This window comes from Nothoprocta perdicaria, unplaced genomic scaffold, assembly GCF_003342845.1.
Source record: "Nothoprocta perdicaria isolate Ctin4 unplaced genomic scaffold, notPer1 scaffold_94, whole genome shotgun sequence".
Classification (NCBI taxonomy): Eukaryota; Metazoa; Chordata; class Aves; order Tinamiformes; family Tinamidae; genus Nothoprocta; species Nothoprocta perdicaria.
Window position 1 is genome coordinate 2057377 of NW_020456243.1, and position 27179 is coordinate 2084555.

The 27179-nt window shown below is 39.3% G+C and overlaps 1 protein-coding gene across 2 annotated transcripts in view; it reads right to left on the reverse strand.

Annotated features, from left to right (window-relative positions):
* FAT3 (FAT atypical cadherin 3) overlaps positions 1-27179 on the reverse strand; it is a 324123-nt gene that overhangs the window by 65647 nt on the left and 231297 nt on the right. For both annotated transcript variants that reach the window (XM_026052964.1, XM_026052963.1), the window contains exons 8-13: positions 20972-21247; positions 19234-19444; positions 11856-15929; positions 5030-5226; positions 3857-4010; positions 2179-2412 (exon numbers count right to left, since the gene is read on the reverse strand). In XM_026052964.1, coding sequence (XP_025908749.1) covers positions 2179-2412; positions 3857-4010; positions 5030-5226; positions 11856-15929; positions 19234-19444; positions 20972-21247 — 5146 coding nt within the window. The remainder of the gene's footprint in view (positions 1-2178; positions 2413-3856; positions 4011-5029; positions 5227-11855; positions 15930-19233; positions 19445-20971; positions 21248-27179) is intronic.

A 27179-nucleotide genomic window follows, 5' to 3' on the forward strand; every position in this document is an offset into this window, starting at 1 on the left:
ACCTGATGGTGGTGAGATATGGGAAATAATATCTTGTGGAAATATTAAAAAATTCCACTGCAAGAAGGAGGGGAGAAAGAATTACTTTATGCTGATGTTATTAATATCTTTTATCAAAGAGAAATGTGTATACTCTCTTCCATGTGATTTTAATTTATGACTCCTCGCTACAGGGAAAAGTTATGTAAAAGAAACTTGCATGCTCCTAGAGTTAAGTGCTTAAAACTTTTTTTTTCTGCTGAATACTACCAAAATAAATAAATAAATAAATAAAAGTCATAGCTCTCCTTCAGAAAGTCCAGCTGTTATGGGTAGTTTTTAAACATATATCCAAATTATATATATATATTAAACAACTTATATTCCAGTCTCCAAAATTCCCAAGATATTATGAGTTCAGAACTTTTACCAGCCAGCATAAAGTAAATCCAACAGTGCGAACAACATTTCCCTGTTTTCTGCAAGGTGCCTTTATTACCCAGCAGTATCTGACCAAAATATTTTCAGTTTTTCATTTCTTTTGCTAGATGGTGTTTAGTTGCAGGCAGTTGCAGATCACAAACTGACCTCTCTCCAATTTTATCTCACTGGCCTCTACATTCCTATTCCTACCCTTACAGCACATGGCTCTTCAAAGCCCAAATCAGAACTGGCAAATGTTAAAGCTGATAATAAGATGTTTGCTGAATGTCAAAAATTGATTTTATGATCATTAGAGGCTCCACAGATGTTTTCAGGAGAAAGCTCCACCAAATCCTAGAGTAATATAACTATATTTTATCTCTGTGTTGGGAGCATTACAGAATCCAAAAATCCTTCACTATGCAGGGAATCAGTGTATGGACTAACAGAACAATAATTAATATAACATTCAATTTTATAGGCCAGAGGCACTTTTGTAATGATACAGTGTCTTATTTGATTTTCAGGTCTAATCATTAAAAATGTTCATATCCCTTCCTTTTTCATTACATGCATCCCTCCCTTGAAGTTATCTGGTTTCAGAAGGATGATGTAGCAATTTGTTCACATTTTTTATAACTATTTTATTATGTAACATTGATGCTAGCAAGAACTTTTATTGACAACTTCTGACTCTAATTTTTTGTRTATCCTCCCCTCCTTAAAATGTCACCTCACCTGTGAGAAAAATTATAATTAAAACAGTGGAAAGCAACAACTTTGGATGTTCAAGTTGCTCAATAGTTTAGCACCAGTAATTGCTGTTTCACTGCAGGATGGTATCATAAATTTTAATTGTGATTTTTCAACCACAGCATATGATGTAGCTCTCTGTAAATACACTAATGACTTCGTTGTTCCTATATATTGAGGATACGCTGCATATTGATATTAACAACCTTAATGAGACCACTAGTATCCACTGTGCTTTAGACAACATTTTAAAATTGAACATATTTTTTTCATTCAATAAAAGGCCTGCTTTTTATCATGATGCTACGCAAGGCAGTTTTTATAAAACATCACCAGAACCACAGAAAGAAAAACAAACTATTAAGGCTTATTTATGCCATCTGATGCAAATGGGTTAAAACAAAACGGGAGATTTGTTAAGGTTTTACTTTGCATTGTTTTATATATAAACCCCTTAAAATATTTAGAATTGGGCCTAGATTTCAAGGTTAAGATCGTCATGTAATAAACTGTTACACTTTAAAAGTACAGTGAAATGTGCAGTGGAAAAAAAAAAAACAGAGTATATATAATGTATATTCACAGTGTACAACAATAGTTTTGTGCTGAGGTAACCAGATGGAACAAATGGGAGTTACAGCAGTATAAAATTCTAGCTAAGCTGCAATTAATCAGGTATATGTCCCTATGGCATGTAACTATATTACTCATATAAACAGAGGCCTGGGTATTCAGAACCATGGCTCAGAAAAAGAGGTAAGATCACTGCAGGAAGAAAAGTTAGAATTTACCTCCAAAACTCACAACTATTATCACTGATCACCAGAATAAAAGACTAGTTCTGCAGTGTTGATAGCACTACGACTCCAAGCTTGGCCATGACCAGTTTGATGTACCAGGAAATGTATTGAAAATGGGAAAGACAATATTAAAAATATATATATTTATCATCTTTGTCGTAATTTCATCAATCTACATGGTTTTCCTGAGCATTGGTTATCGTTAGCAGCATTATTCACTTACCTACATCAGGATCAGTGGCTTGGACTCTTGTCAATAAAGCTTTGGTGGCTGTATTCTCATAGACACATGCAGTGTAGTGATCAGATGAAAATGCTGGTGGATTATCATTAACATCTTCTAAAATAAGATGGATTTCTGACTGGCAAAACCTGCCACCACCATCTGTAGCCCGGGCAACCAGGTTGTACACAGGGATTTTCTCCCGATCGAGAGGGGCCAAGGATTTCAATTCACCTAAAATCAATTAGTAGCCATCATTATTACTGCAACAGCGATACTAATTCTAGACAGTGTGAGTATCCAGGAACATGCATTTCCCAGTTACAGAAAAGCAAACAACAAAAGCAAACAAATAAAAAACAAAAAACAACAACAACAAAACAATCCCCCAAAACAACTACAGAAAACAGCCCTGCTTATTCCAATGAATGAAATAAAAGGTTGTCACTTTTCACTTCTCTCCATCCTATAAAACGATAGGATGAAGACAAATGAAGGGAYGACAAGCCACTCTGGAGGACCTTTCACATCCTACAATTGCACCCATGACAGAGAGCACAGTAGAGAATATTCTTAAAGTCTATCTTCTTGTTACTTTTAAGATTATACATGTCTAGACAGAAGTCTGTCTTGCTACAGACAACACCTTGAATCTGTTGAAACACTTCTGCTCGTGCTACTGTTCAAAAAATTGCTCTAATATCTAATTTATATCAGACTTATTCTCATACAAAGGCTGGTATCGGCACAACCTGCAGCAGCAAGCAAAGAAGAGCTTGTTCAGACTGCCAGAACTTTATCCATCATCTATTTTCCACAGCACAAACAACTGCCAAGCATTATCATGTCAGTAAACATCCATCACCAATCGGAAGACAAGCTTAATTTTGTGAAGATTCACAGTTCAATATAACATTTCTTGACGAGGGCAGCAGTTCCCCCTCCACACACTGTTTACATCTCCCAACGCCTCCTCTTCTGTCAGTCATGATGGCAATAGCAGGCGCGCTGCCTCCTGCTAGTCGGGGAGAGGAGGCCTTGCACATGGAGGGACTTAGTCTATCATTTCAGAAATCAAATCGCTACGAAAAACAGAGAGGTGGGATTTTTATTCATGGAAAACTTAGTTTTGATTGTATGTGTTTGAACAACACAGAATCTACATGATGYTCAGAGATGAACATCATTTTCCAAACTAACTGTCAAACAGACAACACTTCACATGCCCACAAATGCATTATTGATATTCTTTCTCCTCCCAAATTCAGGTATAAAAGGAATGCCCTCAACATAGGCTCTAGCTGTCTATACATCCAGCTCGAGGTGGAGGAAACGAAGTCCAGAGCTGAAGGAGCTCTGTGCTGGCAGCTTCCCTGCTTTTCTGTCAAAAGACTTCAGGATGAGTGCCCCAAACCCTTGATTGAGGTCTGGYTGGGGAACGAAAGGGTCAAGTCCACTTTCCTGAACACAACATTCAGTTTGGTAGCAAATATGTTGCTCCTTCTCCCTCCTACAACCACTGCTTCAGTGCTGCACCAGCAGGGACTAGAATAAGTGCCAGCTTTCCAAGTGTAATGTAGTTATTGAAAGTTAAACCCCTGATGTCCAAGTAAGAAAGTTAGACCCCTGATGTCCAAGTACTAAAGGATCATTTGGAAACATTTTGTCTTCATCTTACCATTTTCTGGATCTAAGAAAAATTTATTGTTCCCAGCACCATAGAGAGAGTAGCGTATTTCGCCATTGGAACCAATGTCAGCATCTTTGGCGCTGATTTTAAGGATGACTTTGTTTGATGGAATGTCTTCAGGAAATACTGCTGTGTAAGCAACCTGGAGATGAAAACAGAAATGTAGGCTATGCAGTAACAGCATTTTATAGTCTTTGTGCAAGCTTTTTTTAAGCCCTCTGTAATACATTTTTCTATAAAAGAAACAATTTTCCTTTATATAACCCATTCCTAGAAATTCAAATCACTGTTAAGCTTTGAGGTGTCACAAAAACAATGACAGTTTATGACTATTAATTGGGCTAGTTTTAAGTGTAAAATGCAGTCACATTTTCTACCTCATTTTCAGCTGTTTCATCACATCCGTGAAATTAAAACCTTGAGGGGCTTGCTAATGAAGATAACTGATTTTACCACATTATTCAACAGTGCTTGGAGGAGATCCAGGATGGGATTCCCCAGAGTGGTGCTTTCAGCACCAGTGGTCCATCAGTGATAATGTCGACCTTTCAGCAGTAACTTTAAAAGAATCTGGTTTAGGGATATTTTTCTCTCTTTCYGGATCTTTCTATCACAGTATTATCAGTTCCCCACTTTGCTCGTTCACAGAACAAGAGAAAGCTAATGGTGCAGTCAGGCCAAAATATGGGTACGTGTGGCAAAATGGGAATGAGTTACTTACTTTTCTTTTTTTTTTTTTTCCTTTTCCATTGGGTCTTTGGCTACTAGCCCGCTGCCAGCTTTGTTAAAGCTGGAATTATGTTAGGTGGAAGACACTTCCCCAAMCCTTCAGATCTGCTTGTAGTGGCCAGTAGATTTACAACTGGTTGTGAAGGGTAAGCACAATTTTCTGGAGGAAAAGGGTGACTTTCTGATGCCAGTGCCACSTTATACTTCTTTTCTTGAGAAAAACACGCTATCAAAGCCACAGGGCAGAAGATGGAGGAGATTCTTCCCCTACCTTTGCTAATCCACTATCATTTCTCCTTTGCTTCACTGGCCGGATTCACCCTGCTCCTCCCCAGATCACTCCAGATCCTGCGGCTGTGAAGAGCAGTGGTGCACACAGCGAAACCATCATCCCGACAAAATGGCAGATTTCCATGAGCGCTGCTAACTCACCTGTTCACAAACTGGATTGTTATCATTAACATCAGTGACTGTCACTTCTACAGCAGCCTGGGTTACGAAGAGGCCATCAGTGGCAGTGATGTTCAGATAATAAACGTCTTGTTCCTCGCGATCGAGAGGCCTTTTCACATAAACCTTCCATTCATTCTGAACTAGTCCCAGAGCGAACTTTCCTTTGGGATTCCCTCCTGGAACGAGAAAATCAACAAACTGTAGGCTGGGGAGTCCCAATAGGTATGACCACAAACACAGAGTCACCTTGGAGGACCTGGAAGAAGCAGCCATCCCTTGTTTTACAGTGATGGGTGCTTTCCAACTTGCCGACTCAAGAAATCTGTTATGAGATTATTCTTCTCTGTGTTTATTGCCCCCTGAATGCCTCGTATGGAAGTGAAACAATAACTTTCAGAAGAAGCAAAATCCATTTAGCAGAGCTGAAGATGATCTCTTGTTTAGTTCCCCTTAAGGGCAATCAAATTCAAACTGTGAACAATCAATAGTCTTCTCAGGATGGTACAATTGTCTTTCCACTTAGTCTCAAGAGAGGCTGTAATACTCTGTAGCTCTTGTTACCAAGACAATTTCATTAACTGTTGATTATGCAATCAAGGAGTGGAAGTAGCTTCTATTAAGGAATCCTCTAATGAAAGCTTTATCATACAGCTGCGCCGCTCTTCTGCTCATTACAATTCTAGTTCTAAAAAAAGTTTACATGACATGAGAAGACACATTAGTATTAAATAGTCCTAACAAGAGGTCATTGGTGGAGCTGTTTAAAGATAAGCACTACAATTAGATCAACCGTATCAGAGAGTGAAAGCTGGCCAGCAAGGAGTTCAGGAAATGAAGCAAAACAGCTTTTTATCAYGCTGAAACACTGACACTAAACCTGGCAATGTTTCTTTTTGCCATCGTTAAGTTGTACAGTGACAAAAGCACATTGGGAGAGGGAAAGATCACCCTCAGGAAGGAAGTAATGACATTTCACATGAAGAAGGGTACAAGGAATTAAGGCAGGTAAAGTTCTTTGACATTAGTGTTTCTTTCTATTTTCACTTCCCTTTGAAGTGCTACAGTGCCCTGCCTGGTCCAAGCAGAAACAGCCTTCAACCACCTTTCTCCAGACTTCCACACCCAGTGTCCAATCTGTTTGGTCTGTAAAAATGTACATGCACATTTAACGACACTGGACAGAGCACTACACAGACCAAACTCCTGTCCTCTAGGAGCTGAATGAAGATACAGAAAAAAATGACGCTGCTTCACTGGGCAAAATTCAATTCCAGCTAGCCAGYGGGAATCCTCTTCCAGCAATTCCAGATGGATAATGCTCTTCCTCACCACATYAACCTTCCTCAGCATACTAAGTTTTCTACCATGCTCTCTTGGAGAAACATAGTTTGAGAACTATTTTCCATGTATGTGATGTAAAAAAAAAGCAGTATAAAGAATATTAAGTGAATGCTTAGTTTTTTCTTGTAGCAGTATCAAGAATGGCAAACATGCTCAGTTTGGTTTTGCTCACAACTTATTCAAGATCCTGACATGTGTCATGGGATCTGCCCAAGCTTAATACAAAGAGCAGGCTTTTCAATCTTCCTCTCTCCTACTTATGCACAAAGTTTGAGTAAATAGGTATTATAAAAAAAAAAAATCCATCAGACAGAAAGGGACATTAAGGGTTGAATTTATTTGAATCACTCCTGCTGTCAAGTGATTAGGTGTCAYGGCTGTTGTGTCTGGTGTCACCATCCTGTCATTTCCACAGGGAGCCTCTTAGCACAAACAAGGCAGAGAAGATCTGAGCTTAAAACTGTGCTTAAAACCAAGCCAAAAAATGTTTAATGCACGTTTCAAGACTTCTTTGTACATCAAAAGGCAGAAAAGAGGTCACAGGCTGTAATCTATGCTTTTTTTTTTTTTTTTTTTATCTTTATATTTTAACCTCTTTTTATCATAGTGTCTTTCAAAACAATAAATTTTTTTTTTTTTTTTTTTTTTTTTTATCTAAGAATGACAACACAGACCAATTTCTGTTTAATATTATGAAAACTAAGTCATTTCAGGCAGGCCATGTACATCTTTCTTGTTAAGTATCATCGTTTGTGATAACTGTAATTGCGTCAAAAAGCGACATTGTAATTAATAAAATTTCCAGAAAATTAGTCAGATAAGCCCTATACTTACAAAAGGCCCTGTAGTCATACAGCGTATAAAAGTGATATATCAAGTACAGATATTTTATGTTGATGCAAAATCTCTTTTTCTGACTAGAAAACCAAGCAGAGCTCGAATTTCCTAGTGATCTATGTGACAGCCTGGAAAAACCATCATAGGACTCAGCTAAACTTTCTTTAATCCACTGTGATAAAACTTGACTTCTCTGAAGCRGGGTACATTGTATTTCAATGCACTGCTGGCCAGATCTGAATACAGTCCAAGGCAATGTGAGTCCATTGACTTRAGCCTTACTGTGCCTACCCAAGAAGGTAGACTCCTGCTGATTGCCATTAAAGTCTCTATTCAGGTTCAACATCAGCATAAAAAAAGCTTAACTCTCCTTTATAAAAGGCTGCTATTGTGTCACAGTGAGTTTAATGTTGTAAACCATTAATAAAAGTGGTCTTAAATATTCTTATTTAGCTTCATGATATCAATCAGTGCTTTCCTGCATATTAGTTCTTTTGTAAAAGGAAATGATTAACTGTCCTCAGTCACTGCGCAGTAATACATTCAGGGTACGGGTATCCCATTGCTAAGTAAAGAGGAAAGGTAAAATGTAATTAAAAGCAGCCGGGAGCTTTTAGGGCTGACAGTAACTCTAGCTTGAAGTAATTTTAAAATCACTGTTGCTTTGTTGTCGATGGAATAGCTTTTAAATCATACCCAAGAATTTGGGGAGTATGTACAGAAAGGGTCTGTAAGATTCCCCTTCCACCCTGACCCCCAATATCCTTTTTTTTTTTTTTCTTTATTCCTTTAGAAAGGGATCCATTTGAATGGCCAAGAAACCTGCATAATAAGCAGAAAACATGTGAAACAGAGTTTATTCGCATGGCATTTTATTTCTTTGCTTCTCAGGACTGGCTATATACTTCACTAATGGAAGACAAAGGCAGAAGATATACAATAAAGACTAACAGAAATAATGAGACGTAAACAGTAAAAGACTGTCAAGGAAATATTCTTAAAAAGGAAAGGCAAAAGAAAATCAATGCTGTGGCTCAGGGAACCATCTTCTAGTATTTATACATATGTCCTAATGCAGATCTCATTCTGTAGTCATTAATTAACTTTTTCACTAACATATTTAAGTAGATTCAGTATCCTAGGGGTGTTCTAATTAATTAGTTTTTCACTCTGAATAATGTAGATTTTCTAAACGGAAGCATGCTGACTAGATGTATTAATGGCTTCTTCAAAATCTTTTGGCAGTTTTCTTATGTTCTACTTTGAATGTCACAGCACTGAAGTGCTAGCTACAAAAAACACCCCAGTAACTTTTTAGAAAGACTTTGAGGCTGAAAGAATCAGCATTATCTTTTATCTTTTGTTACTTGAAGTTTAAATAATGCTCTCGCTCTCTCCCTAGTCAGCAAATAGTACAAAGCCAAATCAAGCTCAAGTTTATGAAAAGAAAAAAGAAAAAAACAGCTAGATACAAATGAAATGCAGACACACAGTGATCCAAAATAAACAAATCCTGACACACATCATTACTAAAGCACACACAGAGGGAATTATAATGGCTAAAAAGGGAGCTGAAAACCAGAAGTGAAGAGTATCYGCTTTCATTGCAATGTTTCTATCTGAAAGGGAAGCAACTGAACATTTACTATTTTAACTTTAAAGTTATTTATTTCTCTCATTTAGGTATTTCTTTAGCTGCTTCAGTTCTGATTTAGAACTCTAGGCATTTACATCATATAAAATAGCTCAGTGCATCCCTCACCTCAGGTTTAATATGTTTGTTCAGTGAACTGCCCAAACACTAAAACCAATCCTTCCAGTTTTACCATCACAATATAGTGCACACTCTTCAGTCTACAGTCCAAACTCTTCCCAAACTCTCCCTTGAATATCCATTTCTGCAGAGCTCCAGGATCTCAGAAGGGCCCATTCTTAGGTCCCAGATGCTGCCATCAGGCAATCAGTGCTGACCCTGCCAGAGATGTTGCCTTCATGTGCTTAGGGCATACAGAAACAGCAATATAGAAACAGCAATAAAAACTTAGCTCAATGTACTTGGTCAAGGAATCCAGTGAAAAAAAAAAAACGCATCRAATAACAGTTCTTTCCTCAAAAATATACCACCACCTTTGTATTTGGCTGAAGGAAGCTTAGACGTTTTCTATTCTTACATTTATGTGTGTGATGGAATCTAACAAATATCATATGGGAATATTAGGGGGCATTAAATACTCTACTGTACCTAAGTCCTAGCAAGTAACATCTTTTTTTCTGGCTGCTTTTCCTGGTTTACCACTGTTAAAACTCTATTATAATGGGGCAGGGTCTAAGCTGGCTCATCCTAGCCAAACATCAGCTGAACTTGGGTTTAGCCACAGTGTCTCAAATTAGATAAGCTGTGGTCTCAAATAAGGTCAAGAGAGGAGAAGGACAGCAGAGGAGAGCAGAGGAGAGGAGAAAATTACCCTGTTCCTTAGTGTATTTCTGTGCCTCCTTCTGATTTTCTRGTAAAATTTAAATGTAGTGTTTTCCTTTTGTGAAAATCTCCAATGGCCACCAAGCTCCCCAAAACAAACTGCAAGTGCAAAAGTCTTTTTTTCCACTATTCACAGCAAGATGCATCTGAATTTGAAAATGGCAGCTACTTGCCACTGATTGTGTAAGCAAATCCTAAGCAGAAACAACTCAAAATAGATCATATATTTATCCACCAGAAGGTATTTGCCCCTTCTCAAAGTTGATTAGAAGGCTTGTTATTGTATATTTGAAAAAAAGCACAATGGACTGTTCTATAACCACATCCAGCGCAGGACATTMATTTTCCTCATCTCCTTCCATCTATTTTCTGTGTGCTACTTTTCACCAGCTGTATTTGCAAGAAGCTGTTTTGCTGTATCCCCATGCTGTTCTCATCATTTATGTTCTTTTTCCATTTTAAGTTGCATGTTATATTTCTGTACAAATATTTACTAATAAATATTTATTGTATTTACAGAAATGTCAATGTCTCAAAAYGTCTTCAAAAAGCCACAGTCACTTTGAATAATCATCTAGATAATATGATTTCATGAAATAGTCTAGTGCAGTTCCTGAGCTCAATTTGGGGTAAAGGTGTGGGTAGACAATTTCATTAGCTAAACTGCAATTTAACATGTTTTAACATATTAATCAAAAGAAGCTAATTCTATCTGTGTACATTTCCCAAATTGAATGAACAGTGGAGCTTCTGAGCTCAAATGCTACAGCAATTGTAAGGGAGACATTTGAGAAAGWTTGGGGATTTGAAATTTAATGTTTGCAGAAATTCAAGGCAAAATGTCTGAAGTATTTTGATACAAATGAAGGCATAGATTTGTTTGAGCCACATGTGACTGATGTTCTTAAAATGTTCAATTTTGCTAAATAAACAGCACARGAATGTGAAGAAAACAGACTAATACATAAATAAAATGATTAACAGATGACTTAACCTTGGAACTAAAAGAAAAACAGTATCTTGGGCGAATTACTACAATATACTAATAGAATTTTGTTACAAACACAAGGGGTTTGCTTTTCTTGTAAGACGCTATACTGGTGTCTCAAAACTCCTTTCAATATCACAACAAGATCACTAGGATGATGTATTTAGTTTTAGACACATGGAAACCCTGGCACAGACAGCTAATAAATCTTTCCCACTGCCTCTGTATGCAGTGATTTCACCCAAAAGGTGATTTTTTATCTCTAATCCTAATAGCCTAAAACACAACACACCATAAACACCCCAGCCATCACATCACAGTGCAGAAACTTTTGGCTTCAAACTGAATATTGATTTTTATTTAAACCATCAAAATGAATTTTTGGCTGCTTTGCAAATGATGCTATTTTAGGTGTACAATACAGCCAACCCAGGACTAAGTACACTTGTCACTAAAACCCATCCCACATCCATTCCCAATTTGAGAGCTAATGCAGGGCAGGAGTCTTATCCTCCAGAGCAAAGTACATAAACTGCTCCCCTGCGCGTTAAGCCAGACTTGGTGTTTTTGCCCACTGCCTGCTATCTAGATGGATTCTTGTATAATTCTAATCTCATCAAAAGAGATAAATGTGAGTTTTACCAATCATCTGGCTATTGTTGTGTAACTCATACTAGCTCTTGGGTTGGGAGCAGTGAAAAACTTGTTCCCTAAAACATCTGTTAGAGAATGATGGTTGTACACAGAAAAATAACTGCAGCAACCCATCTCTCATCACACCCACAAACAAAATCTAGCCTGAATCTAGGAGAAAAGAGTAAGCATAGCACAACAGGAATGAACAGTGTTACAACACTTTGAAAAATATGTTAATAATAAAGTTAGAATTGCCTCGTTCCATATATAACAATGCATGGCAGCTAAGCAGTCCTTCAGAGCGGAAAACTACATCCCTGCTCARTAAACTGCACTTATAAGAAACGGCACTCCCTACTCCCTCTGATTTACAATTTCTTTATTTTTTTCTCCTTAAATTTCCCAGTAATGTATCTGAAACCCTGCTAAACCTTCACATAAAACTAGGTAACAGTAACTAGTCTAACAAGGTAATAACTTTTCAGTAAGGCTGGTTTTGGCAAGAAAGCCTACCTTTTGTTTCTTACCTGTAATATGGTAGCTAACCTGCCGGTTGACGTCGGATGTGTCTTCATCCCACGTGCTGAGAACAGCCACCACTTCACCCGGAGGGTCGCTCTCCTTCACCGAACCCCTGTACACGTCATGCTCAAAGACGGGCGCGTTATCGTTTATGTCTGTCACGGTGACGGAGACCAGGGCGGTCGAAGATAAGGATAAAGTGTCCCCCAGATCTGAGGCCACAACCGCAAAAGTGAAGGCAGGATCCTTTTCATGGTCCAGATCCTTCAGTGTGCTGATCCAGCCACTGTTGCTGTCAATGGTGAACGCTTCCGTGATCTTCTCCAGCTCCGATTCCACTGCCAGTGTGTAGGTGACCTGACCATTTGCACTTGCATCTGCATCAACTGCTTTAACCTGCATGAGCTTCGTTCCTATGGGCATCCCTTCCATTATTATAGCATCGTAGCTAGCAGTTTCAAACATGGGCTTGTTGTCATTTACATCCAACACCTTAACCTCCACATCTACTGTTGTTACAATGTCTACTTTGTCTAACCGAATGGTGGCTGCAACTTTGAAGTGAAAAGCAGAATTTGTCTCATGGTCAAGCCTCTTATCCAATTTTATGACTCCTGTGTCTTGTTCTATGATGAAAATCCCATCTTTGTTGTTGTCACTCAACTCTCCATTAACTGTGCTATACAAAACAYCCTGATTAGGCAAAACATGCAGAATATCAATAGTACTGCCAATAACAGTGTCTTCTGCCACAGTGAAAGAATATTGTGGTTGAGTAAAGGAAGGCAAAATAATCTCTGGAGGTAAAACGTGGATGTAGACAGGAATAAGAGAATGCTTTACAGGAATGCCACCATCAACTGCTTTAACGAAGAAGGACAGAACTGTGTTTTTCAGCTGATTGAAGCTACCCTTGGTAACCATCCATCCATTGTCGGGATCTATTTCAAGCAGATCAGCTACTGAAACAGATGCCTCACTATACAGCGAGTAGGTAATTCTTGAATTGGCTCCATCGTCTGGATCTACAGCTTGCACCTGGGTCACCAAGTAACCCTTCCCAACATCTGCTTTGACACTTGCTCTGTATTCTACAGTCATAAACTGGGGAGCGTTGTCATTCTCATCCACTACTATCACTCTCACAGTACAAAATGTAGTCCTGCCACCTCCATCGAGGGCTCTCAGAAATACACTAATATCACCCTCCAGGGGGTTCTCCCGGTCCAGCCTCTCAGTTGTGAGAATCTGCCCATTGCTATCAATCAAAAATCGGTCTTTGGCAAAGTCGTTTATTATGGAGTAGCTTATTTGGCCATATATACCTGAATCACCATCTGTTGCTTTCACGTGGATTACCTTAGTTCCAGGAGCAGCGTTTTCTCTAACCTCAGCAACATAAACACTCTGTGTAAACACAGGGCTGTAGAGATTGGCTCCAAGGATCTGTATGTGCACCTGAGCCGTGCTGGTGAACAACCCATCAGAGACAGAGACATTTAAGCTATACATGGGTTCCATTCTCTGTTTCCGGTGATTGGAAAGGGTGATGACACCACTCTTGCTGTCCATGACAAAACTGGTCCGATCATTTCCTGAGAGGATGCTGTACTCCAGCCTGTCAAAATCAGAGCTGTCGGCATCAGAAGCTTGCACACAAGTCACAAAATGACCACGAGGTGCCAGTTCGCTTACATACGATTCATAAATTAACTGGTTGAAAACTGGAGGGTTGTCATTCATATCTGTTACTGAGATACTAACAAGAACCTCACTGCTAAGTGGTGGGAAGCCATTATCAGTTGCTCTGACTTTGAAGCTGCAGTGCTGTATGAACTCATGATCCAACATACGGGCTGTTAGAATTAGGCCACTTGTGCTGTCTATATGAAAGTAGTCCGTGCTGTTAAAGGTGTCCTGGACTATCTGATACTGCACAATTTTATTATTGTCAGAGTCAGCATCAGTAGCAACAACCTGTAACACAGGAGTCCCAATCAAGGATGCTTCAGACAAGATAGCATTATAGGTTGACTGATCAAAGACTGGAGGATTGTCATTCACATCATTAATGATCAAGTCTACAGCGACCTCAGCTCGGGCACCAGTGAGGGCATCACTGGCTCGCACAGTCAGCTTGAAAAGAGAATTTATTTCATAGTCCAGTGCACTGATGACGCTGAGAACTCCAGTATCGAAGTCAATATTAAACTGGTTGTAGGGATCTCCATCAACAATGATATAAATGATACCCTGGCCTTCTGGACTGGTTGCATTTATGCTTAATATGGGAGTGTGCATTTCCACATCTTCATTCACAGAAGCTGTATAGAATGGCTTGTCAAAGACAGGCATCGCTTTGTTAACGATAGTAATGGGGAGCTCTACTGAAGCAGACAATGAGGGGTCACCACCGTCCTTTGCAAGAACGACCACCAAATATTCTATATTGGATAAATCAGAATTGAAGGCTTCTTTTAAAATAACACTGCCAGACACCCTGTCGATTTCAAAATGTCCATAGTCTTCCTTCAGAAGATAGGACACTTCACCATTTTCATCCTTATCTTTATCAATAGCCGTCACTCGATATATCAGGGTACCAGGCTCAGCATCGACCTGCACAGCAGCGTAGTATGGAAGCCCTACAAACACTGGAGCGTTGTCATTTATGTCCTCAATGTGGACTCTGACCACTACGCGAGCGACACGAAGGTGATCTAGTTCACGGCTTGCTTCCACTACCAGCTCGTACAGTTCCTGCTCTTCTCGGTCAAAGGGGATGCCAGTTGTCTGAATGACTCCTGAGGTAGATTTGATTTTRAATTTGTTGCCTGGGTTTAGTATGCTGTATTTCAAGGGCTCATTGAGACGGTTACCAACAGCATTCACCACAGCGATCTTTGTGATGTTAGTAGTGTTTTCTGAGATGGAAGTAGAATAATAGTTTTGTGTAAAGTGGAGCCCACTATCCATGGCTTCTTTCACCATTATTGTCACCATAGCAGTGCTATAAAATTTCCCATCAGATACTCTTATTATTAGCATATAATGGTCTTTGGATAGGCTATTATTTTTAATGGTAAGTACTCCTGTACTTGAATCAATTAAAAAATGGTCCATATTGCCTTCAATCAGACTGTACGATAGTTCAGGAGGAATCTCTGAATCTGGATCTGTAGCCTTGACTTTAAGAACCTCAACACCAACATATGTGGGCAGAAGCAAGASAGTCTCAAATACGGACTGGCTGAAGGCTGGTGGGTTGTCATTGACATCCGTTACCTCAATGGTCACTTCAACTGGGCTCTCTGCTGTGAGCTGTGGATTTCCACTGTCTCTAACATGGACATGAAAGTGGAAGTGGGCTATTGTTTCATGATCCAAATTTGCAATTGTTCTGATCGCCCCTGTGCTGGAATCAACTGTGAAATATTTTTTTGCTGTAGATTCAACAATCTGGTAGACAAGCAAAGCATTCTGATTACTGTCAGCATCAGTGGCTCGTATCACGAGGGGACTGTTACTTGCACTTCGGACTATGCTATTTACAGGAGCAGCTTCACTTATGCTGCCCGAGTACTGAGAGAAGAGAAAAACTGGCGGGTTATCATTCTCATCAACAATCTGAATGTTCACAGTGGCATTTGATGCCATGCCTGCCATATTTGTCGCCTGTACAATGAGCTGATAGAAGGAAGCCCGTTCATAATCAAGGTTTTTTTGACTGGTGATGACTCCAGAATACGGGTTTATAGCAAAGACTCCATCCACATTCCCATCTTTAACCTCATAAACTAATGTGGACTGACTGATTGCAGAAATTAAGGTGACAGAAGTACCAACATCCACATTTTCATTAACCTCTGCTTGGTATTCCTTGAGAGTGAACTTTGGGTGGGAGTTATCTGCCATTGTCACAGATATCCGCACAATTGCTGTTGCTGACAACGGTGGAGAACCTTGATCAGCCACTTTGACTGACAAAACGAACTGTCCCATTGTGGTTAAATCTGGCTCCTTCAGTAATGTAATGATCCCTAAAACTGGTTCAATCTTGAATGTGTTTCCAGTATTACCTAAAACAGAAATAATGTATGCAAATTAGAAGTGAACTACAATACACTTAAAGCATAGTTTAAAACAGGATGAAATTACTTGTAATTTGTCAAAGTCAGGTATAGAACAAACAAAATAATTATAGAGAGTCTTTCATCTTTCCTCTTTGAAAAATCAGGCCATCTCAGAAGTTAGTATAGGTATTCAAACCTATCAACGTTGGAAACTCAGTTACTGCTACCTACATCTTGACTCTGAGCGTCAACATTTGAACAAATGGCACAAATAGAATATTTCCAGAACAGAAATGGGAAACAGCATCAATTATAGGAATTAGTCAAACGCATATATACACCTAAATCACAGAAATTAGATCAGAGTCTAATAAGCCAATTACATGACAAATGAGCAACAGCTCTACCCATTAACTGAAGGGAATACTAAGCAACTAGAGAGAAGATTACAGTAGCTCAACTCTCAAAGAACTGGATATAAAAGGTTAAAGTGGCATTTAGAAAATTAAACAGAAAAATAGCTTAGGAAAGAGGTAACTATCTTGTGCACAAAGGTTATCCTATGATCTCTGAATGGAGGATTCTAGATAAATAGAATCTAGATAGCAGACCATGTCATGAAATTTTCATTAGAACATGCAGGTAGGGAGATCACTGTCTTCATAAATGTGAAAATAGTAGATTTGTATCAAACACATTCTTATTTATTTATTTATTTATTTATTTATTTAGATATCTGTACTGCCAACTTTTTTATTAGCAGACAGATGCAAAGCTTTGGTATTTATCTTTAAACTGTAATTAGAAATCATCTTTGCCAGGTAATCCACATTTTGCTGATCTGTTGTGCGTCTGCTTAAAGGACAGGATGCTATGTGTGTTATATSACAAAAAGGCTCTTCTTCTGAGTTAGATTCTAAGTACAAATAGCATGTACTAAGCTATAGAGATACCAATCATTATAACCTGTTCTTGCTATCATGGTAATTTATATTTCAAAATGTARAACGGCTTCCAATCTACTGTGAAGCGTCCTGGAGATAAATATTTCCTCAGGTACCTGGTAGTAAAYTGAGATATTCTTCACACAGGTATGTTTCAGGTGCTGTGCAAAGAGAAGTAAATATGAAAATTCTGTCTGGAATATGAATATATAGAATACCTGATGAAGTGAATTGATTAAATTATTTTTAAGATGTGGTGCACTATCTTCTGTAAACTCTGAAGCTAATTTAAGGCACATGCAATGGTGTGTTGTTCAGTAGTCCGCTCATCCTCATCCTTTCGGTAGACTTCACTAGCTAAATCAAAAAATTATGGTATTCACCGAGGAACTGAGATTCTGCCAGAGATACAAATTCCCGTAAAGATCACAGCACCTGTCACATTTGCAGACACTGCAAATGGTGCTGCGGTTATTTTGTCAGAGCTTGCTGATACAAATCAACTGCAGTCACTGAYTGCCTCGTGTAAGGGCAGAGCTGGTTCTTCTCCTTTAGGGATTTCTTATGAAATTATACAAGAGTTACTTTTTTTTTTTTAACGATTGCTCTGTTCACATGTAAGCTGATCTAAGTATTTCCCCTGATTAAAGGGGCTGKGTACAATGTGAGTGCTGCAGTTAGAATTAGTATCCTCAGCAGCTCAGATTTTATGGATCATAGAAAACTACAGCAACAGAAGACTGAATTTTGATGCATTTAGGATTGGAACATCTGTGTATAATGAAATTGTGGCAGTGCATAGCTTTATAATAAATGCAAGTTTGAAGTCTGACACTGCAGTGAGAGCTTCTGATGAAACAGAAACAGGCTGCAATGGAGTAGAAAGCCTCTAGAAAGAGGAAAAAAACACGCAGACAAAAAAAAAWGCCATCTAACAGACCAAAGATCCCTTTTAATCGACCCATTTTCTGTCTGCATCATGCGCACTATTACCAGTGCATWGGGGATCACACGCTTGGCACGTCAGGCTGTGCTTTGCATTGCGGTGGCACCTAGAGGTGACTGGCTTGCAGCCCAGCCTAACTGCTGTAGAAACAGAGACTGGATAATTCTCAAACTTSTAGTACTCCAGGAGACAAGATACATCAATAAATTACACAAATTGCAAGGGAGAAATGGGCATAACCCGTGAGATAGGCCTTTAGATGTCACATGATATAACGACTGTAGCACTGAACCAGCAAACCCTTGGGCATGCATGTGGCCAAAAGCTGACTTTAAGTAAGGACAGGCATTAGAGAAGGCTTTCACGAGGCAGATGGCTCGACTCCAGTACAAGGAGCTATTTATGATGCATCAAGCTATTAGCAAGTGATTTGTTAACCTCTATGTGTAGCAAAWCTGAGGTTTACCATGTTCTTCTTCCAATGTTAACATTTATCTTGAAAACATCTTCTGTTTCCCTATCTTTCTCTGTTCTTTTCCCCAACCCTTGCTTTTAGGCTTTTATATTTAGGTAGAGGAGTGAGAAGTGAAGAGACACAAGAGTGATTACAGTTTTAGAGTACATCAAGGATAGAACAGGTACCAAGCACACTCTTGAACTACATTCCTCCAGGAAGCCAAACCAGTCTACTTATAAAAGGAACAGCATTGCCCTGCCTTGGCACATGTAAAATTTTCCCTGATCTTAGATAACGGCCACGGGAGTAGCAAGAGAAAGCTACATCTGCTTGTCTGAGTGGCAAGGAAAATACAAATTTCCCATAATCTTGCTGATATACTGGTGCAGAAACGCTTTTGCTGCTATATGATAAAKGCAAATATACAGACCCTTCTAGCAAAAACAACTGTATCTGGTCCCTTCCCTTAGGCTTCCATTGACATGCTGTAATTTTAAGAGATATTGTGCTGCTAACTACTGCTCTGCTGGAAGAAGTTTTTAGCCTAAACCTGATGTCAGTCTCCATGTTCCTTTGATCGTAATATCAGCAAAGAAAYCAGCTCACACCAACTGTCATGGCACGCATTTATGAAGAGTCCTGTATGTATCAGACCGAAGCCAGTGACCTGAGAACAGTCACTGCTAATAGCTTTTGGCACCCAACTTCTGTGATGGACTTGCATCAATTATTTAGAGGTAAAGGGCTCAGGATCCATCTAGCTAATGTGAAAGCAACCCTCTCCTGAAAGATTTTTATATTGTATAGCTTAAAAATGAAAAGCAGCTAATAAGGATGTGCCATCTTTGTTCAGCTCTATAGAGGAAGGTAGGAGAAAGAAGCTGACTTGTGTTAATAAGGGTAAAAGCACTTTTCAGTTTATAGTGAATGATTTCATTGTGTATTTGCAGCCTCTGAACTGACCTGCTTCAATAGTGTAGATAAGCTCTGCGTTTTCTCCTTTATCTTTGTCCAAAGCTGTGACCTGCAAGACTGCTGATCCAATAGCTGCTGATTCAAATACTGAGGCTTCATACAGYGGACTGGTGAAGTATGGACTGTGATCATTGGAATCCTCCACATTTATGATGACTCTGGCCAGGTTTCTTCTATAAGGGAATTCTTGATCTCGGACCTATAGAAAAATCGCATAATACACATATGAATCTATTACATATAAATACCAATCTATTAAAATTTTATAAATATTAGTAATCTGAGTGCTATTAATACTATCAGTACTATTTAATATAAAATAATAAGCATGTCTGTTTGTCCTAGAGACCTCACTGTCGAAAAAATGACAAATGATGGTTCTAGTTGCACCCACTTGATGGTTCATACTGAGCCTCAAAAAATAGGAAGAGCTTAGAAAAGTTTTTTTTTTCTTTTYATTTATGAAAAAAATGCACACCATCTAACCACCAAGATTCAGACTTTTAAACTGGTAGCCACATGATATTTAAATTCAGTTTTAGGTTTGCAAGATATTGTATTTTTTTCTGAAATACATACTACACAATCATTTATTTGCCCTGCCAGTCCTTTACAGMATGAAAACAAACCAGCCCAATGAATGTTGCCCATAGACCTTCATTCTACAAGCTAAGGAGAATGTTACTCACTATGACCCCTCGTGTCAGCCTAGKGTTCGCAGTTACTAGCAGATTTTTCATGAGTGTGTATGTACATACCTTTTGGGAGATGATGACACTGATGGGACTAGAAAGGCTAGGAATTATCTTAAAGAAGTGCTGGACACTTACTGCTCTCTCCCATCCCATACTACACCGACCATCCTGCCAATGGATATTTCCAACAGGTTCTCCTCCAACAAAGCAAGCAAACTATTGCATCATGTGGAGCTCAAATGCAAGCACCTGGGCTCTGTCAGCCCTGCCTCCCTGTAGCTTGGCTTATGCTTCTCCTTACCTGCTGCTCACCAAGGGACTCGCAGCTTGTTACGCTGTGACTGATGCTCTGCTCAGCTCCTGCTTGCTGGAGAGCACAGGGGCTCTCTGATCCCTGGGCTCCCTCCACCTAAAGCTGCCCTATTTCCGCAGGGCTTTTAAGTGACTAAAGAAAATAGTAGACTACAGTGATAGGATTTTTTCCACTAACCTCCACTTCATGATATACACCTTTCATTTGAAAACAGCAAATTATGTTATGCAATCTAGCTATGTTGAATAATAAAATATTTTTTTTTTTGCACACTCAAGCATTTGGAAAGTACCTGAAAGCTGTTTTGGGTAGCAGTAGCTTATGTCCTGAAATACATCTGTAAAAGTAAGCTATAAATCAGACTTGTGTTTGCAAGGGCTGTAGCATTCTCTATTACAAGAAAGTAGTTATCTTCCCATATATAACTTCTCAAATAACTTTCAGTCTCTTAAGACATTCTAAAAGTTACCTCCTATGAAATGACCAGGTGTTAAGAAATTATATAATGTATTACTTGCTCTCCTTTGAGTTGACAAATCATTTCATAATAACTACAATGTATTCACAGTGAGTTTCATCAAAAGAAGAAATAAAAAATGTGAAATAGATGCGCAGCAGTGCAGGTAACATGAAAACTATGATTGCTTACTGCAATGGAAGCCCTAAGGCACATACCCACCTGAAACGGGAACGATACAAATGAATATTGTGCTCTTACCATGACAGTAAGGATGTGTTTGTCCTGAGCTTCATGGTCCAGCCTCTCAGCAGTGTAGAGCACCCCAGTGTTGGGATCAATTCTGAATTTTCTCATGCTGACTCCATCAATGCTGCTGTGAATAGTGTAGCTCAGCTTATTTTTCTCATCTCTGTCTATAGCTTCAATTTGCAGAATTTCAGTGTCTGGGAGGATGTCCTCTGAAATGGTGACATCATAACTTGCCTGAGAGAATTCTGGGCCGTTATCATTGTTATCCAACACTTTGATAAGAACCTATAGTTAATGAAAGAAAAACATTTGAAGTCATTGAAGTCTATTCAGATTATGGAATAGGCACCTAGAGAAATATAACTCACTTCAGATAAYTACATGATGTTATGTTGCTGTATGGTGGGACTGGGAAATGTTGAGAAACTGCATGTTGAGAAATGTCATTTAATGTTATATAGCTACTGCTCAGTTCAAAAGAAACAGCAMATACACGGGAAGCAAAATTGTCCCTAATTAAAAGACCTACTCAGGGAATATGGCAGAGAAGTTCAAAAGGGAGATTTTCAGCATCCATAGTTTGGAAAATATATCTACAATAATAATAGGGAAGATTCAATCACCGTGTTGGTTACAAGGGACTTGTACAGCTGTTAGGGGATTTCCTTTTCCCCACTCTGTTAATAAAGCTAAAAAACAAGCCTCTTAATGTCACCTAAATCCTCTTCTTATACCATCAAGAGTCAGTTAAATCTTGTGTTGTTTTTTGCCTTGTACATTGTGTTGTGATGTGCAACATTAAATCACATCAGCAGTASAGACTTGAAGCTGCCACTACATTTTAGGCTATATTAGGGTCTGTAATATTTAGGACTACACACACAATTTTACAAAGACTGAAATAAAACAAACTTTTTTATTTAAAAGTTTCAAAATAAGCAGGAACCCCAGGAACTGCTTTGGAAATGACTGTTCTTTAGGATGAGGAGACTTGACCTGTCTTGCAAGGTCAAGTCGAGAACTGCTCCAAGGTTTGGAACTGTTTCTGTTGTTCTGAAAAGTGCCTGGCTCTATTTTAAGCATGCTATTACTTTGCTTGATCACAGTCCACCTTGTCCACCTGTCCCTGTCCACCTACATCTTCTTCTTAGGAGAATAAAAATAGACTTGTACCTACACTACAGTACTGCACAAACAGATGTTGGCCTCAGAGAGAGAATAAAGTTCAGATTTCCGTGATACTTGGAAGGGTTAGCAGAACGCATTACCAGCAGGAGCACGAGCAATCATAAGCAGCCGTYATAATGAAGTAGCCTGGGAAATGTTTAAGAGACAGCTGAAATAAAATGCTCTGTGAGTTAAATGGCACTGGAGTTCAACTGCGCTCTCCATACAATTTCATTTTCACCAGATGATGGTACGCCAGAGTGAAGCACAGAGAAACCTATATTAAGTTATGCTTCCAGTCTTAGACAGACAGCAATAAAATTGGAGGGAAATATACATTGCTGGGCCTGTAATAAYGATGAAATTCACCTTGCTTTTTATATTTTTATTGTTGATATACAATATATCAAAGTCTGTTTCTGACMTGAGAGACAAAAAATCACGCACATCTGAAAAAGATGTGAAGAAATGCCTTTCAATATATGAAAAAGAAAAGGCCCAAGGGCAAAAAAAACAGAGGATTCCACTTCTGCTTTGGGACTCTGTAAAGGCAGGGATCAACAATTTAAAATTTTCCTAGTGTAAGAAAGAGACGCTGAACCAATCTGAACTGGGGATAATCTGATTAGGAGCATTTAGCCCTTAATGGCATATTCTCTAGCTTGTACCACTCTAACACATTGGGATTATTTTACTGCTGTACTGCTAATGCAGACAGGAAAACATGTTTCATTTTACTTYTTACTTAATCAGTGAGCAAAAACTTGCATCTTTTTAGATAGTCTAGCAGAAAAGTAAGAACTTTTCAAGTGGATTTGATTAAAAACACCGCGTCTATTGGATTCTACTGATGAGTTTTACACCAAAGTCAACACCTTGAACACAGTAAGCTGCATCCCAGGGCCCCTTCATTTCTGCCTTCCCTAGACTGTGTGAATAAACTGAGTCCTGGGGAAAGCCACGAGGCTACAGCAAACACAGTGACGCTTCATGAAGCTGAATTAATTCCCATTGAAAAAKGGGTAATGCCCTGACTTACTGACAGGGAACACGRTGCTGTCTGGGGAGCTGGAGGGTTCGAGAGGGGAAAGATAAAAAGCAGAGGTTCTACTTAGCTGTGATCCTTAAACTTACTGGGAAAATATGCACTTAAATTATACATACATACATACATATATATATATATATATTTAAGAACACTATTTTGGTTGTTTTAAAAACATTTCAACCCCCCTTTCATGTCCTCCGTGCTGTGAAGCTGTTCAGGCGCCTGCTCGAGTCGCAGGCATCCTTCCTCCCTAGAGATGACTGCATTTGAGTGATTTGTCAAGTGATCCATATTGTAACACATATTATTTATTACATACTCTGCATTTCAAAAGCCACTTCCATCTGGAGATCTTGCAATGGTTTAGAAACGCTAACAAATGGAGGTGATATTATTGATTCAGAATTTCTTCTATTGAAACACAGTTTGAGGTATTTATCAATTTAGTCTGCTGCTTCTCAAAACCCCATGAGTCAACTGTGATTTTAAAGTTACTGTCTCTCTTCTGCTGAGGGAACCATTTTACCTCATGACAAAAGAAAGTCACACGACACGGGGAATACTGGTTATAAAAAGAGTTCTGTCAACCCCACAAACTGTGGACAAGGAGGAAACGTAACTCTGTTCTTTAAAATTYAAGAGTCTTAGGGGATACTTGAAACAATATCAAGTAAAACAAAACTAAACTAAAGAGATGTTTTAAGTAATGTTATTCTATTCCCCTAAGAATATTTTGGAGGAGCAAATGCTCATTATCTTCATTCCTTTTATTAGAAAGGCTACCTGACAGCAAGGTTAATGACTTATCAAAACAGCCTGAGAAGTACAGGGGTAAAGCTGGGAAAGAAGTTCAGAACACAACCTTCTTAGGTCTATTTTTAAACCATCTCCCTCTTTTATTGGGTCATCTTAAAATGCTACCTCCCTCTATAGAAGACTTCTTGCTCAGTAGGATGCCTTTGAGCAAGGTGCAATGTAAAAAGAGGAGAAGACTTCTCCTTTAATGAAGGATAAATGCAGTACTGACACAACCCCCAGCCTCATAGAAAAGATGATCCTGCAAATATATGGGAAGTTAAGTGAGCTGAACTTTAGTAGGCGATTAATATGAGGAAAACTACTCAAATTGAGTAAACAGTTGCCAAAGTTGGGCATAAACCCCTGGTGCCATTGGCAAATTTCCCACGGACTTCCAGAGGGTTGGGATTCTGCTCCTTGCAGCCTTGTGCCTTAACCAACCCTTCCAAGAAGCCATCCAGGACCTAGTGCAGTTCTGCTGCAGGCATTTGAAGACTCAAGGTGTATATTTATTTTCGTGCTTTCTTCATATTTATTTCCAAACTAAAAAACACGTTAAGAAGCAGCAGTTACACAAGTATCATTCGTTTTCATGCAGGTGACTGACGTGTTATGATGCAGCAACACTTGTGCGAAATCAAAGACAGGTTGTAAAAGTTTTCCAACACGTCTCCAAAAGGTGGCAGATGGGAACGTCTGCTGTTTGTTTGCTCTCAAGTAGGGGCTCCTCTTTGCTGGGGAGTATGCGAGGTTACCRGCTAAAGCACTTTTCATGGACAAACATGAGCTGAACGTCTTTTAACCATGCTCATAAAGCAAACTTACAGCCCGGCAATCTGCCCAGTTATCCTTGAAAGCTCCTATCTTTCCCAATACGTCTCAGGCTGCAGAAAGGCAGACTTGCCTRTTCCTGCTTCTATTGTGCACTGCCTAATTTATAGTCCGAACAAGCATCTCTCTATAAAAGATTTGCTTCTCTCTGCTCACTTCCTATTTCCCACAGTTAAAGCAAGTTTCAAATAAAGGATTCCTGGGCCCCCAAGCTTACAAATTAGGCAAAGTAACACTCAGGGCATTACCAAAGACTTTGTATTCAAAATGGCAAGTGAAAGGCCTAGAGAAACACAATCAAAGCAGCCCAAAACCTAATGCAGGAAGTGTCTCTAAAGCTGTTTTTAATGTTGCCCATCACAAATACCTTTGGTTTGGGCACAAACGTATTTGAGTGAAAACTGGATAAATGCCAGGAGCTGCTTTAGAGACATTCGAAGCTGTAAGAATCAACTTGGCTAATTGCTTGGTCTGGGCACAGTGTTGTAGTACAACCTATTAAATGCCTGAATTGCTTAAACTCTGGTTCTGCTTTTCTATTGGTTTTGAAAACCTATTTTGATTTAATATTGCTTTCAGCAGTGTGGTAACAACACAGCTTTATTTGCTACATCCTGACAAGTTTTTCTCCCTCCAACCGCAAACTCACCATAAAAATGCAAACAGTTTCTCTACCAGCCTCAGTGCCCTGTTATTTATACTTTATTTATACTTTAACATTTTCCYGGGTTATGTTAAAATAGGGAGGGAAACACTGTTTCACAGGCAGGGCATTGCTGAGGTTGCGGGATGCATCAGAAATAAAATTGAGGAATGGACTGGTTCTAGTTTGGAGGAAATAGGAGACTGAGCAGCAGTGAAAAATTGCAAGACAACTTGTTGTCAGTCCTGGCAGCAGCCACAGCCCTTCCATGAGGCTTCTGGTTTCAGAGCAGTCACTTATTTGGGTGCAGCTGATGTCTTGGCTGTGGCTCTGGATATTCCCAATTTCTAGGGAGGTGAAGGCAAAAGAGCAGACTCTGCTGAGGACTGTTTGCTTAATAGCTGCAAGCTGTGGTCAAAGGACCAAATTTCACAGTAAATACATCTCCAATGTGCACAAAGTTTCTGGTGTCTGTTCTCCAGTCTGACTGTGGTCTTTAAAGGAGGCTGCTCAGTTAATCAGTGTGTTTAATCAACTCTTCATTTTCAAGAAATAATCTTCTAAAGAAAACACGTTCTCTGAAATGTGAAACCAGGTAACTGAGACTGAGCTCTATATCCTGGAATCAGTAGCTAAAGGTCAATCCTGAGCAGAAAGAATAAATAAAATCCCACAGCTTTCTGCAAAGAGAGAGAGAGAGAAAAGGGCAATGAATGGTAATTTCTCCCTTACACACTTTCAACCTGAAGACTATTTGGCTCTGGTTGAAAGTACTGCGAGGGACAAGGTATTGATCTCAAATACTTTTCACAGGAGCATGAACGTTTCCAGCTGACTGTTCAGAGCAGTGAATCTCCTCTGTTCAGAAAGTGCAAGATGCCTTTGTGACAACTTAAATAGAGGAGCATTTGCCTTCTAGTTTGGATCCATCAGCATTCTCATTTTAAAGGAATCTGTTCGTAATGATGAGGGTGATGAGACATTATGGGAAAGCATAAAGTGAGCAAGACAGCTAACTTCCTTTCCATATAATAATAGGACTCCAGGAGTGGGCTGCTCAATTGTTCAGCAAGTACAAGGTTCTCAATAAAGTGAAAAATATTCCTACTTGGATGACTTTTTTCTACCTTATTGTCCTTTTTTTTTTTTTTTTTTTATTTAGCAAAGCTCAACAGTAGGCAGTGCAAAGAAGATGCTGCTCCTACACTGCACTTGGACATAAAGCACCTGAGTTGTACAGCGTGGAGAAAGGAGCCTGTGTTACAAACTTGGCTCGTGACCAAGAGAATCTCTAACGTTACTTGGTCCAAGTTAATCGCTGCTGGAGCAGGAACGGGAGGTGGGATACCACTGCATGGCCTTCACCCTGCGAGGTCTTTGCTCTGCTCCAGCAAGGCCAGAAGAACCTTTCTCACGCGGGACGATGTCGTGGCCAGCAGGCAGGAGCAGAGGGTTCTGCACGCGCTGCTCGCCTGGCAGCTGCAGGAATTGCGTCTCGCAGGGATTTAGAGCCAACGTAAAGCGCAGCCTTTCCTAAATTACCACGTGACCTTCAGCAACGATGAGTTAAGTCAGAGGCCAAAACAAAAGCCCTCACTGGCTTATTCCTGACTTCTCCTTCCCATAAGTCAATCAGCCATGACAGGTGCTTCACGGTCTTCACTATAAATCAAACCAATCAACATTTTATCTTCTATTCCCTGCTCTGCCCTTGCCCATCACCGCCATCC